The sequence below is a fragment of the Cryphonectria parasitica genome (assembly GCF_011745365.1).
Source record: "Cryphonectria parasitica EP155 unplaced genomic scaffold M406scaffold_5, whole genome shotgun sequence".
In the NCBI taxonomy this organism is placed as follows: Eukaryota; Fungi; Ascomycota; class Sordariomycetes; order Diaporthales; family Cryphonectriaceae; genus Cryphonectria; species Cryphonectria parasitica.
The window spans coordinates 1425780-1439750 of NW_024468913.1; the positions used below are offsets into that span (position 1 = coordinate 1425780).

At 52.2% G+C, this 13971-nt stretch overlaps 5 protein-coding genes across 5 annotated transcripts; 2 read left to right on the forward strand and 3 right to left on the reverse strand.

Annotated features, from left to right (window-relative positions):
* Positions 1-541: 541 nt before the first annotated feature.
* Positions 542-2845, reverse strand: M406DRAFT_71004 (uncharacterized protein; the record flags this gene model as incomplete). Its single annotated transcript, XM_040925387.1, has 1 exon — positions 542-2845. One exon carries the CDS (start codon positions 2843-2845, stop codon positions 542-544), a length of 2304 nt encoding a protein of 767 aa, XP_040775419.1.
* Positions 2846-3217: 372 nt separating this feature from the next.
* M406DRAFT_42195 (uncharacterized protein) lies at positions 3218-4775 on the forward strand (the record flags this gene model as incomplete). The annotated part of the gene is made up of 2 exons (XM_040924186.1): positions 3218-3298; positions 3369-4775. The coding sequence occupies 2 exons, from the start codon at positions 3218-3220 to the stop codon at positions 4773-4775; spliced, it is 1488 nt and encodes a 495-aa protein (XP_040775420.1).
* A 322-nt stretch (positions 4776-5097) lies between these two features.
* M406DRAFT_340058 (alpha/beta-hydrolase) lies at positions 5098-5868 on the reverse strand (the record flags this gene model as incomplete). The annotated part of the gene is made up of 1 exon (XM_040921520.1): positions 5098-5868. The coding sequence occupies one exon, from the start codon at positions 5866-5868 to the stop codon at positions 5098-5100; it is 771 nt and encodes a 256-aa protein (XP_040775421.1).
* A 3793-nt stretch (positions 5869-9661) lies between these two features.
* M406DRAFT_102568 (uncharacterized protein) lies at positions 9662-10476 on the forward strand. The gene has a single exon (XM_040915017.1). It carries the CDS (start codon positions 9819-9821, stop codon positions 10335-10337), a length of 519 nt encoding a protein of 172 aa, XP_040775422.1. The 5' UTR covers positions 9662-9818; the 3' UTR covers positions 10338-10476.
* A 262-nt stretch (positions 10477-10738) lies between these two features.
* Positions 10739-13402, reverse strand: M406DRAFT_330797 (uncharacterized protein; the record flags this gene model as incomplete). Its single annotated transcript, XM_040920563.1, has 3 exons — positions 10739-11440; positions 11774-12426; positions 12490-13402. The coding sequence occupies 3 exons, from the start codon at positions 13400-13402 to the stop codon at positions 10739-10741; spliced, it is 2268 nt and encodes a 755-aa protein (XP_040775423.1).
* Between the last annotated feature and the right edge of the window lie 569 nt (positions 13403-13971).

The following is a 13971-nucleotide window of genomic DNA, read 5'->3' on the forward strand; positions in this document are numbered from 1 at the left end:
AGAGCGGCGCCTCCGATTCCATGCATCAATTCGAGGATGGTTGGATGGCTGTCAGGCGTGCGGGACAAGCAAGCATGATGCTCAATCTGGCATGTGTGGCATGTGGACACTCTGGGCGTTTTTCTCGAGGTGCAGGAAGTACAATATGTGATTTCTTTGCGTCTTTCGGCAGGACTCGGGAGTGAGCGGAACTTTGCATATTTGGTTTCGCGTTTGCGAACACATGTTTTCCTCAGGCTCAGACTCTATGATGATTAATATGACCTTGTTCACTGACCAATTTATTTTCTTTGTCGACGTTCGCGAAAAAGAAAACTCATCCTGGAAGGCGCTCCACACCGTAGTAGTTGTGACTTGTCGGTCAAGGTCTCAAATGTGAAGATGATGCTTCTGGAGAGTATCTATTCTGTCCTGTCTCATAGAACCTTGCTGTGAAAGCGTTCTAGCGGGTTGCGTGTCATTGGATGAGCCATTCTCGTCAGGGCTTCCATAAAGAACACAACCAATCCCTTTTCCCAGCCAGGTCCCTCCACGGCGTACTTTACATGCAGATGAAACAAAAGTCCCTCTCACAAGTCCACCCATCCTCGCCACACCTCCTCCTCGTACCGCCAGGCGTCTGCACCACCGACCCTGCCGGACTTGCTGATCTGCCTGTGCCGCCATTATTTACTTCACTTCCTTGTCCCAAAACACGGACGACGCTCTGCGCAAGCTTCTTGGTTCTCCTTCCTCCCTCCACCTTCTTCATCTTCTTCCTCGTGTCATCTCCTGTTGTTGCGCCCCTGACCGGACCAAGCGGTGTGGTCCTGGCCGGGGTCCTGAACTTGTGTGACTTTGTTGAGTGGGTGCCTAGGTTGAGAGAGGCGCGCTTCGTCTTCTTCTTGGTGTTTTTGTTGGACATGATTGAGGAGGAGAAGGAGGTGGAAAGGCGAGGGAACAAGGGTCGGTGGACCAGGATGCGATGGTGGCCCGAGGGTGTGAACTCGGACAGGTCGAAGGAGATCTCGTCTTCGTCGTCCTCGGCGTCGGACAGGAGCGAGATGAGGCTTGCTGTTGTGGCGGGGGTGCCGATGGTCTGTTTAGACTTGGCTTGGGGTGTCGAAGGCTGTTGTTGTGCCGCCCGAGATGCGTCTGTGCCGACGGGTTCTGACCGTGGCTGCTCTGTTATGGTGTCTTTCACAGCTGAGCCCGAGCCACTACCGAGCTTAGAGGAGCAGCGACGCCGAGGTGCGCGGACCTGCGTATGTAGCGGCTTCAGCTCGCTTTGCTGCTCTGCTTCTGAGGGCTGCTCTTGGGCGTGCGGCGCTTCTGAGGACCCTGGCGTATCAACCAACACTGCCGCCAAAGGACGGCCCGTTGGTCCTGTCTGTCGCCTGACCCTCCTCCTGGGCAACAGAGTCTCTTCGTCGGAGAACATGAAGTCCGGGTCCATCATGTTTCTTGCAAATTTCTCCCGTGGTTTTTTGCCTGAATCCTCGGTTTGTTTGCCCTGTCGATCCTCCAAGGTAGCTTGACTGTGCCGACCCTTGGCCGTGACCTCGTGTAGCGCTGCACTGATTCGAACTGGTAACTCCACAGTAGATTTTTTGCAGACTCGAACAGCCTCGTCGGCGACTTCTTTGATGGCCCTCCGATTGACTGATCCAGACGTTCCCTGAGAAATCTGCTTCGTCATGCTGATATCCACGAAAAGCCGTTGTCTAGCTGGCTTCTTGCTACCAGCCCCTGTGACATCCAAAAACAATTCGACATCACTATCTTGCCAGGACGTCTGATCGACTGGGTTTTGTTGGCACGCATCGACATGCTGAACAGACTCGGTCTCAGTCTCAACATGACCCGCCTTCTCCACCTGCGATAGCTCTTTTGTACCTTCGCTTCGCCTTCCTCCTTTGCGATTCTGTGGACGCCTCGCTATTCTTGGTTTTGCGTGGTGCTTTCTTAAAGGAGATGGTTTCCCTAGTGATCTGGCAGTCCGTGTCTTCCGAATCGAGGGTGGCGTATCCGGCATATTTTCTATGACGTCCTTGATCAAGTTGTAGTGGCTGTTGTCGTTGTTAGGACTGCTGTCGACCGCGGGGAACTTCTGTCTTATCAGGGGTGACTCCTTGGTCTGGAGCGGACTGCCGGAAGTGCCCAGCAGTACATCCTCCTCGTCATCTGCATCTCGACTGTGTGGCCTTAGAAGAGATTTTCTCACGCCCTTCCGTGGAGCCTGCTCCTGCTCGTGGCCATCACTCAGAAACGCAGATTGCGGGAGCTCAGGGGCCTGCCAGTTGGGGTCAACGCTCGAAGGAGGTCCGAGGTCTAATGGCGGGAATGGCGGAGCCGGCATCATCATGTATGCGTTCCCATTCCCAAACAGTGAGGACAGCTGTGGAGTGCCTCGCATTCCCATCTGTGGCCACCTGGATTCTGGCCCCTTCTCTGGCCCTTTCCATGGGTCCCTCGGCACTGCCATTGCCTCTGGGTTCGGTTCTCTGTCCAGGTACTTGTCTCCCATCATGGAATGATCCTGCTCCTCGTCTGAAGAGTCCTCACCTGTCTCATCACGACCGACTTCGGTAACCTCCATTGACCGTAAGTGCCCATTGTCTTCCACAATCTCACCCGTCATGATATCAATCACATCGCCGACGCCATCGAAATCCTTCTCGTACTTGGCGAAGATGCTTTCAAATCTGGACTTGAGCCTATTCGCAGCCCGGTCCCTCCCCTGCTGGAGCTGAACATTGGGATCTCTCCTTCGATTGATCTCCTCTGGTTCAATAAACAACTCATCGTCTTCGTCTGTATTAGTCTGGGCCACAGAAGTCTTCCTTCGTTTTACCGGCGGCTTCATCTTGGAGGCGGTTGTCCAAACAAAACTGGTCGCTTGCGTTTTATGAAATGGCGGCTTCGGGATAAGCCTAATGAAGACGCGTCAAAGAAGCTGCCGAACGCGCTGTATAATCCTCTGAAAGAACCCTTGTTACTGGTTCATAGGGCTGACTGGAGCCCCTGTGGGTGGGGGGGGGGGGACAAGAGGCAGGCAGGCCCCTGTTAGCGCACTCAGGCTCTAATCATTCACATTCCCATGCTGTCCTGCTGATAACGTACGTCAGTCAGTCAGTCCTCAATGTCCATCCATCACAAAATCTACAGCAAACGACGCTGAGCACCAAGATTTACTCATCAACAACAATGTGCCACCGTTTGAGACCACAAAGCCAACATGTACTGTCAGAAGTGTCGAACGCCTCTCAAACTGGACAGTTCCCTTGAGGATCTGAACCCAGCAGCATATGATTTGCTTGTTGGTGAGTTGCTCTCATCGCGGAATAATCGATTTGCCTCCTGTTGTCTAACTTATTGCTTGTTTGCTTGCAGCAGCGTCGTCGCAGCAGTCCACTTCGAAACCTTCGATGTCATCTAGGCCTCTAAACCCTCAAGACCAAGCCAGAAAATCCCTCTACGATCAAGTTTCAAAGAATGCCGGCCCAGCCATGTTTCGAAAGTCGGCGGGCGGTCTGCGCCCTGGCGAGGGACAGCAGCAGCAACGTGACAACCCGGGCATGTCATTCATATACCTCACGGAGTCACAAGTTGTTCCCCCGTCACGGTCGCATAATCATGTGCCTCCCCAGCCAGCAGTCGAGAATGTTACACCCGACTCTAACGATACCAAATCACGAGAAATGGAGAGGATTACCAAGCTGCATGAGATCCTGTCTGCGCGGTCCGACATCGATCACCCTGTTTGTGTCGAGTGCACCGAGATGCTAGTCGATGGCCTACAGAAGAAACTGGAAGCGGCAAACAGAGAAAGAGAGGCATACGCCCGCTACGTGAAACAGCTGTATGCAGATGCACCCACAGAGGATGAGCTCAAGGCGTCGGAGGAGTCGCTGAAGAAGACCAGAAAGAGCGAGGCCGAGGCTCTGGACCTTCTGAAAAAGCTGGAAGAAGAGAAGGCACAGCTGGACGACCAGATCCTGAGGCTGGAGGACGAGTCGAAACAGCTTGATGCGGAAGAGGAGCAGTTCTGGAGGGAGAGGAATGCCTTCGCGACGAAGCTCACCGATTTCCAGAATGACCGCGACAGCATCAACTCCAAGTTCGACCACGATGCCCGACTGCTGGAGAAGCTCCAGCGGTCTAATGTCTATAACGACACCTTCTGCATCAGCTTCGATGGGTACTTTGCAACCATCAACTCGTTGCGGCTCGGTCGATTATCAAACAGGCCTGTCGACTGGCCCGAGATCAACGCAGCGTGGGGACATGCGCTCTTGCTTCTCGTCACAGTTGCCGACAAACTCGACTTCAAATTCGAGGGCTATGAGCCCGTCCCCATGGGCTCAACATCAAAGATCATCCGCTCCGACCCCGTTTCACCCGCCTCCAGCCGTCTGGGAATCAGAAACGCCCCGCCGCCCGCACCGAAGAAGCACGTTCTAGAACTTTATTCGTCTGGTGACATGCCCCTCGGCCTGACTTTCATGCACCGCAAGTTCGATAACGCCATGGTGGCCTTCCTCGAACTGGTCCGACAGCTTGGTGTGCTGGTCGAAAAGCGGAGCGCGATGAGTAGAGCGGCGACACTGGCACTGCCGTATAAGATCGAGGGCGACAAGATCGAGGACGTCAGTATCAAGCTTGGCCTGGCGCAAGACGACAGCTGGACGAGGGCCTGCAAGCTGACACTGACTTGCTGCAAGTTCCTATTAGCTTGCTCAAGCAACTTGACTATTGAGCGGCTTGCCATCGACAACAATGGCACCGCGCCTTGATGCAAGCCTATCATATTGGCTAGAAGAGAGGCACTCGGGAGACTAGACGACAGGCTCGGCGTTAGGAAAGGGACCATATACCACGGGCAGCATAGCGCATGAATTTCAACTACTCGATTTATTTTCTTCTCTCTTTCTCTCTCTCTCTCTCTCTCTGTGTGTCCCAACCGGTCACGCGAACAACGGTCTGGGTGACTTGCTGAAGTGGTAGTTGTCACTCAAGATGAATTGTTGGAGCGGGGTGGATTCTCTACCATGGCAACAGAGTGCATACTGTTGCAGACGCCGTTGACACGTTATGTCATGAGGTGGATGCTGCTACTTATCCTTGGACAGCCTTCGCAGCCTCAATCAAAAATGCCACTGTCTCCTCTGGCTTGCTCAGCATAGGACTGTGCCCACTCGCAACCTCCTGAACGGTAACATCTGCTCCCTGCTCCTTGGCATCGCTGACCGTCCACCACTGCGCCTCCACCGGCAATGCGTGGTCCTCAGCCGTCACGAGGAACCACACCGGCACGTCCTTCCACCCGGCATACGCATACTCGGCCCCTTCAAACAGGCTCTTCAGGCTGTGGTTCCGCAGCTGCGCGGTCCACGCCTTCGCTTCCTCCCGCGGCAGCACATCGTGGTAAAACAGCTCCGTCGGGTCGGCGACCAGTACCGCGAACCCGCTCTCCTCGTCGGCGCGCCAAGTTGGCGGCGGCTGCCCGCCCAGGCCGTCCATAAAGCTCATGCCCGTGTGGTTGAACCCAGTCGCCATCATCGCCAGCCCCACCACTTTTCCCTCTGAAGGGTCCTCACCCGGGTGGGCGCTCGTGGGCAGGCCCTTCAGGGCGGACGAGCCAACGTGGCCGCCGTAGGAGTGCACCACAACGATAACATTGCGGCCTGCTTTCGTCTCGGAACGTATGGCCGCCTGCACGGCGTTGATGTCGTTCAGGTATGTGACAGATGGATCGCCAATCGTGGAAGGGAGCGTCACGGCCAGGGAGGCGTAGCCCTGTCGAGAGAGGAGGGCGGTGACTTTGTCCCATGTACTTGGGCCGTGCCAGGCGCCGGGAACGAGGACGAAGGTTGGCTTTAAGGACATTGTCGTAAATTACGAGTGACGAAGGGCGAGGCTGTGGAGGTGAAGGCGTTGAGCGGACTTCAGGGTTGGCAATGCTGTTTCCTCGGGATCATGGTTCCATAATCATAGGCAGGTCTCGCATTATATGCGCTCGACTGCAATGACTCGAATGAGGTTTTTTCATCATCTTTTCTTGGTTTCTCCCTCATCCGTGCTCATTAGAACACTGGAAGTACGTGGGGCTCGAGACCCGAAAGATCCCGCTCCGAACGACGAGCAGACAATAACGTGTAAAGTTAACACTGTAACCCAAACCACCAGTCGGGTCATCTCTCTTGGCTGAAGAGGGTGGGTTTATTCTCTCCTCTTTTGGCTTAAAATGCTGAGTCTGCTCAAGCGGACCGCAGCGGACCGCAGCGGCTGAAGCATCCAGCCGTCTGACCCGGTTCAGCCCGATGTCTCAACGGGAACGGCGATTTTCCGGCCTCAAGTTCATATCGATGGGATATTTGGGAATTAAATCATTGGGAACGTCGATAGTATTGAGTTTTCCAGTCTAGATGGATTGTCGTGGCCTCCATGTACTATAACCCTACTCACCCCTATCTTCTCGGACGCCTGAATGAGGACTATGAGATAATGTTCACGATAATTATGCATCAGCGAGGTCGTAAAGAACTCCTATGCTTCTCGGAATAACCCGCTTCGGAGAATCTCAAGCCCTCATCTTCCAGCTCCCTTACGCCACGTAGAAGATTGACATTGGTTCCCTCGTCATCGTCGAATTCGTTCGGGTGAACGAAGGGTCCCGGTATACAGGTCCCCCCCCCCCCCGGCCCCCCAGGAGATGCGTGCAAGTCTTGACGAGTTCTGGCCATGGCATGGCCGCGAGGAACCCGCTACATGATAATTTCCCTTGGCAGGAGGTATCGAGCATTCCCAGCCGCATGTAGACAAACACAGTGGTCTCTGGCTTATTACAGGTTACGCTCTGAAGAGTATTGGTCGTGATCAAACTTGGGCTTTGCTTCAGCCCGCAACTTGCAGTATTTCATGTGCTCAAGGAAGTAGTTGAAAGTAATTCGAGGTGCAGATAGGAGTTGGGATGAGAGTTTTTTGTGACGAGATGCTGGAAAATCCAGTCTTTACTATACTTGATGCTTTCAAGGATGGTAAGAAAAGTGAAGCACTAAGAATCATGCCAGAAATATCACCAGCATCACCAATATTGATTGAAAAAGAGCCCACCTATTGTGCATTGATAAGCTCATCCTAGACAATAAGCACACAAATACAAGTCACAAATAGGATAATTTACAGAGCTCGCCTGTTACTAAAAGCTGCCTCAGATTATGGTAGTGTGATTCCATGCCTTCTCTCAGAGGTGTAGGGCGTCCTACACACAATCGTTCAGAGTTGTTCATAGAATGCCATTTGAAGCTGTTGTCAGATAGTCATGGCCTATCACCTCGCAAGTCTACGTGAATCAAAGAGACTGACTAGGAGTAATGGAAGGTGATAGGGGTATTAAGACAAACTTATAAAGCTCCAGAAGTCTGTCCAAATAAGACCATTTGTCTTTTTGCCATCATCGAGCAGCTCAGCACAAGCAATACGACAATCAATATCAAGAAATTCTGCTGCTTTTACAGACTCAAGATACTTAGCTAACAGCTGACCAAAGAGCACCAGTCAACAAGATGTCCAGAAGCCCAGCACCTCTGCGGGAGTTCCCATTCCCTGAGGCCATCTACACCATGACATGGATTCGAGCATCCTACATCGTCTTCGGCTCCCAGGAGCAGTATGACAACATCAGGACAAATATGAACTGGCTTTGTCACCGTTGTATGACTATTAATCTCCACATGCCTAGTCAATGTCCATTTCAAATCGAGATTGCAGGCCAGCCGGTGTATCCTTCCCAGACCCCTGACAGTTCACTAGCATGCTGGAGATGCAATCACCAGGGCCCATGTATGGAAAATGATGAGGCCTGCTGGGTGACTGTTCCTGGCGATGAGACAATATTGGAGCTTCAAGCAGCTCGGTTAGCTCGGCTGCTTGTGTCTGGTGTAAGAGCCGTCGGCAGTGCCATCGGAAAGATTGCAGGCCGCTACATAAGCTCCCACGGTTCGAGGAGCAGAGATGACGGAATGAGCAAGCATTCATCGTCACGACACCATCACCGGTCAGGTCACCGTCATCACGCCCACCGAACTTAACCCGAGGTCACCAGACTTATCATGGTCATCATCATCATCGAGCAGTGACCGGTACAGAGTATGAAGTCACAGAGAGGAACACCGTGTCCCTCCCAAGTAGCTATCCTTACACATTACGAATGTCCTCCAGCTCCTCTAGAGTGTGCACTACCCCAGTAAGAGAAATCAGCGATAGCTACAATCCCCGAGAATCGTTCTACGACTCCGACGCCTGGAAGTGCACAAGCTTACAATATGACAGGTAGACGCTTAACACATTGCAAAGCAAAAAGAAGAAAAAAATCAAGACAAGTCCGAATCTTATAAGTCCTCTGAGCAGGGCGAGCGAGCATATCGGCATGATGATCGCGGTCATGGAAGTTGGAGGAGCCAAGCAGTCGCAGGCACGATGACTCGAATCATGGACGACACTGTAAACCATTATCATATGCTCAACCTGGGAATGAGGTGAGCGGGCTGAGTTGGAAGAACCCTTTGGTTTACCAATAAGTTTGTAGATGGGCTCTGCAGCTGCGCGAGAGCAAGATTTTAGCCTTTTCGATGACGGTGAGAACAGGGCGGTTTAGGCTGACACACCTAATAGCGTTGCTGGAAGAAGATAACAATGTAAGGAATGTTTTTATTCAACAAGTTGATCCTATTTCCGGACGAAGTGAAATGTTATGCCTTTGTTTGGGGGGTAAAGAGTAGAGAGAGAAACGGACCCAAAGAAAAATGAAGGAAAGTGACCAACTCGGCCGCTATTGTGCTCATTCTGCACCGAGATGATCGATGATGAAAATGCCAGTTCATAAGTATGCAAATGTAATTTCTATTTGGATCATTAGGCAACATGGTGAATATCCTTGAATGACACATGTATCATGTCATTATGATAAACAGGCGACCACGCTATCACAGGGACGGCTGCGGCAGAAAAGAATGATCCGCAGAAGGTTTCAGGCGGAATGAAGTTTTTTTTGAAAAAGAACATGCTGCAATAAACCAGAAATGCAAGAGGGTAAAGCCCCAATACAGACGTGATCATCAACAATTTGGGCAAAGCATGTAATATTTCCACTGCAATGACATGCTGAAGTATGGGCTGTAGGGAACAACCAGCCCGCATTCAACATGTAATTGTGCAACACGCAATCATCTCTAGCCCACATAGTCATCACAACACTCGTCATGCAAATCAAACTGGTTCTTTCAGCCTTATTGCAAGAAAGTATGTGAGGCTTGTAACTGGGCGGATTTGCATGTAATCCAGACAAGACAAGCTGCACTTAGCACTAATCATTCGAGAAGATCATTGGGGTACTTATGCTTTTGGGCCTTAATGCATTAAGCCACAAAGTCTGTTCGCCAAATGAGACCCAAACATCATCATCATCATTATCGTCATCATTACAGCCGGGCGCAGCAACACGTCTACATTATTGGTCGTCCTCGCTGCCAAGGGCGATTCTGCAGCTGGCCGGTAAGCAGGGATTTTGCCCGAACTCTGCACACATGCATTGGCACCAGCTGACATGCGGCTTAAAATGCTAGAAGCTGCTGGCTTATAAATTGGCTACGTCCAGTTCCCCGTCTGACTCCAAGGCCACGGAATCATCTCTTCGCATTACACCGTGGTCTTCGTAGACTGCCTCCCAACTTGCGACATACGTTCGCACGGTCAACGATAAAACCTTTTGCAATAGCCTCTATACGCGGCAAGATCATTCAGCCTGAAAAGGGAAGAAGAAAACAGGGATAGGATCCATGAAACCATTCGAGGATCCGCAGAGAATGAATGACAGGTTTGGGAGTCAGCATCAGCATCATCAGCAACAACAACGTCAACGTCAACAGCAACAGCACGAGCAACACTATCATGACCTAAAGGAAGACCCCAACAAATACCAGACAAACGTCGTCGGCGTCACTCGCCGCGAGACAAATAATACAGTGCATTCAAGACCTGGACACATGGGAAAGGAAAGCCAAAGCGGACATCTTGTTCATTACGGGGCCTTCTTGCTGATGGCTGGCATTGGCTTCGGAGCAGGAGTGTGTTATTCGGGCAAACACAAGAAGAGAGACGGGCGGGGACATCGTGAGCCTCGAATGCATCGCGAGTACAAACATGACGGCCGATACGATGGTAGACAAAGGGTGGACGAGTATGGACGGCCTGATGATCAATGGACATACAGAGACCAAAGTGTAGGGGTCAGTGTTGATAGAAGTGGATATTGGCCGGATCAGAAACATGAAGATGGGCGCAATCACTGGCGCTGAAGTGCCTGCCTACTCTTTTGGTGTTAGTAGAGACATAATATGTTATTCAGGATAGGCTGCAATGATGTTTTTCTTCTTCTCCTTTGTATTCATTATTCTCTTCATGTAGCTGATGTCCAGCAATCATCATTCCAGTGAGAAATAGGGTACTCAGTAAAACTCCTTTCCCTCAAAGTGTCATCACACACCAAAATCATGGCGTCTAGCCCTTTCCGGGCTTCAGAACTTCGTAGGCCTAGCCGAGACTTTTCCTTGGACCAGGAACAAACCGCGACAACAGCCGCACCCCTGAAAACAGTAAGAACACTCAACGCCCAACAAAACAAAACAAAACAAAGGGAAGAGCAGAATAAATCTCCACCACCGCCTCCTGCCCTTTTTAGTCTGAGATCAGACTGCTGCTATCTTAGGTCGCCGGCCGAATCCGAGACGTATCCCGTCTTCCTGGCCAAAGCCTCCCTTCTCGCCTCCCACTCCGACCCGCCACCACATTGGCGGCGCCTACGACGGCCCTGAGAAGACTCCCCCTTATCAACTCTTTTGTCCTTCTCTTCGTTCTTCCCCTCTTCTCCTTGCTGTTTCGGCTTCTCTTCTTCCTCCCTATCTCTCTGTGCTTTTCTCTCAGCCGTGTCCCTTTCGGCCTTGTCCAGCCTCCACCACTCCAGTTCCAGCTCTTCCTCGGTGGGTGTAGTAGTCTCTGACTCTTCTGCAGCAGGTGAACTGCCTTTGGACCGCGTCGACTCAGCCAGACCAGCAGCCATGAAATGAGGGCCCACGGAAATGCTAAAGGTGTGCGGGACTTGAGCTTTCTGCATGGAAGCAGGCGCGTGTGTCTCCAGGGTTTCAGAACCACTAGGCTTAGCCGCCTCTGGTTCCTTTACCTTGGATGATGACGCAGCCGAGATAACAGGCATGAAGTGAGGCCCCACAGCGATCTGTGAGGTCTGCAGAGCAGGAGTTGACACAGAAATAGGAGCAGGAATAGGTGCCGGAAGTGTTTGGGACGACACGGGAAACTCAGGTAAAGAGGCTTGATCCTGGAAGATCGTGGGATCAAAGGATTCTAGCGTTGGGACGACTGGCGTCCGCACAACAACAATTTCCTGGGTTGGGCCAGCAGGTCCTAGAATCGGGCGTGCACCTGGGCCTTGAGTCGGCAAAGATGTCGCGGCGAGAACAGGAGCTGGCTGTGAGACGGGCATATCTGTAACAGGGCCCAGACGGGGCACCGCAGCAGCAGGAGTATCGTATGGATCGTTCAACCCCAAAGAGGCCGGAGCAGGCGCCGCAGCAGCGAGGGTCTCCTGCGGGTCTTGCAAGCTCAAAGAACCCATAGATGACACTAGTGAGTCTATCTCCTCCTGAAGAATGACAGGGCCGACAAGATCCAAAAGTGATTCTGAGGAAAGATGGCGTGGATGCTGCATAGCACTCACACCTGAAAAGGCCAGAGGTTGCGCGATAGGTTTGTCAACTCCCTGTGAAGGAGGTGCAAGAGAGGCAACGGCGGGACCGGAGATCGGCGCTGAGGGAGTCTGATCCATATCCATAAAATCCACGGGGACTTCGAAAGTCCATTCCATATCTTCCGTAAGGGCCTCGAGAGCATGATCCGATGAGACCAGAGGGACAACTCCCATAGAAGTCAGAGAGGGCTCGACAGGAACAGTGGCCAGGGCGGGTGTGTCGGTCACGGCTGGAAGAGTGGTGGACACCGAGACAATTGGCTCCGTGAGAGCCAAAGAGGGACCAACTGGATCAGCAGAGGAACTCAACGCAGCCTCATATTCCACAGCCAGAGATAGTTCGACAGAGGACGGGATATTCATGGTGACAGGCGGAGCCTCGAGATGGGAAGCTGGCTGTTGGTACCGCAGAGGTTTACACGCCTGAGAACGGCGTGCTGCGAGCTCGGCGAGGGTCTTTGCAGGAGGAGGCTCAGGGGGGAACGCGGAGGAGATAATTGGACATAGGTCCGAGGGACGGGCGCGCCTCTCTGGGCATGGATAGAATCGAGGTGTCGCAAGGGCCTCCTCAAGGGTCGCATATGACTTCAGCCAGGGGTGCTGCTCTTTGCAGAGACTGCACACTGTGATTGTGTCTGTTTAGTGTGTGATCGTCACCGTGAAGCGAGACCAGCGTGAGTCCTTACCGTGCATCATCCGGCCGTCCTCACTGAAGAACTCATTGGTCCTTCTCTGGCGTTCAACGAGCGGACAGCTAAAATCGATATAGGTCGTAGGCTGGGCAGAATGCTGGCGGGCTGGCGAGGTATAGGATGTCGACGACTTTGGCACCAAGAGCTCCCCTGTGAATGTCTTTGGATACTTGCGCAGGTCTGGGGTGTTGTTGACGATGAATCTCTTGTACTCAGTACGTCTGAGAATCTCATGGAGATCGATGTTCTCCTGCTGGTAGTGTTTCCAGGCTCCAAATTTGGCGCTCTCGCAGGCCTTCATATGGTGGACAGCACCCATGGCCTCGTAAATGCGCGGGTCCATCTGGCCCTTCACCCATCGAGCGAATTGCCACTGTGATGGTCTAGAGGAGATGGGGTGCTGCCAGGTGTCCACCCACCCCGTGGCTGTATAAGGTTGTCTAGCCTCGGCGGGCTCCCAGACGCGGCCCTTTTTTCCGATGCCCTGCTCTGCCATGCGGATCTTCTTGATGAGATCGTTGTTGGCATCGTCCCACTCGGCGATCTGCACGCCCATCTTCTTAATCCTCCGGGCTACCTCGCTCTGCTCTTCCTTGAGAGACTTGAGACGTGCCAAGATGTTCTTCTCGAGGTGCAGGGAGAGGAAGTGCTGGAAAGCGATCTGTCCAGTGACCGTCTGGAGAATTTTGCAGCAGGCCAAGCGAGAGATGAGGAGGAGGATGAGACGGACTGAGAAGAAGATGATATTGACGATGTAGGAGAAGATGGTGAGGATGATCGCCAACATGAGACCGAGGGAGCGAAAGACGGGGCCAAAACTGGCGGAGGAGACGAGGAAAAACCAGCCAAGGAAAAGAGCCGCGGTGATGACGGGGTCGGAGACCAGCCAGTCGGGAATGGTCGCCATTTTTGCGGTTCGTGGTGGAAGACTCTGGTAGTGAGATTACTGAGGAGGGTGCGTGAGACGCGTTGCGTATAGGCAGGGAGAAATGGTAAACGACCAGACAGAATCGGAATTATGTTGATAGAATCAGGAATATGCACCCAGATGATATGGGTATGACTTCTTGGTTCTGTGATGGTTCAAATCGGTTGCTGTCTGAAGAAGAGAGAAAAGGGGGAGTGGGGAGTTTGGATGCACCTTTGGTAGCAGCGACGTTATAAACTTGAACATCACAGAACAATTTGTGAATGCATGGAACTAAGCTAGCACACGACAGCTGCGCGTAGTTCACAGGCACGTCAACAGAGAAAACAACATCCAGCAGTTCACTGATTTAAATGTGGGAATTGATACGTGAAACGAGGGTGAATGGCCATACCGCTCAAAGACAACGTCGAAGGCATGATTATACGAACTGGTTCTCATTCACTTCTCCATTTCAGCACTTTGAGTCTGTCCACCAACACCAAAATTCTTCACTGATCCAGTTCATGCTATCATCGTTTCAAATCAAATTGAAGAGAGTATACTCC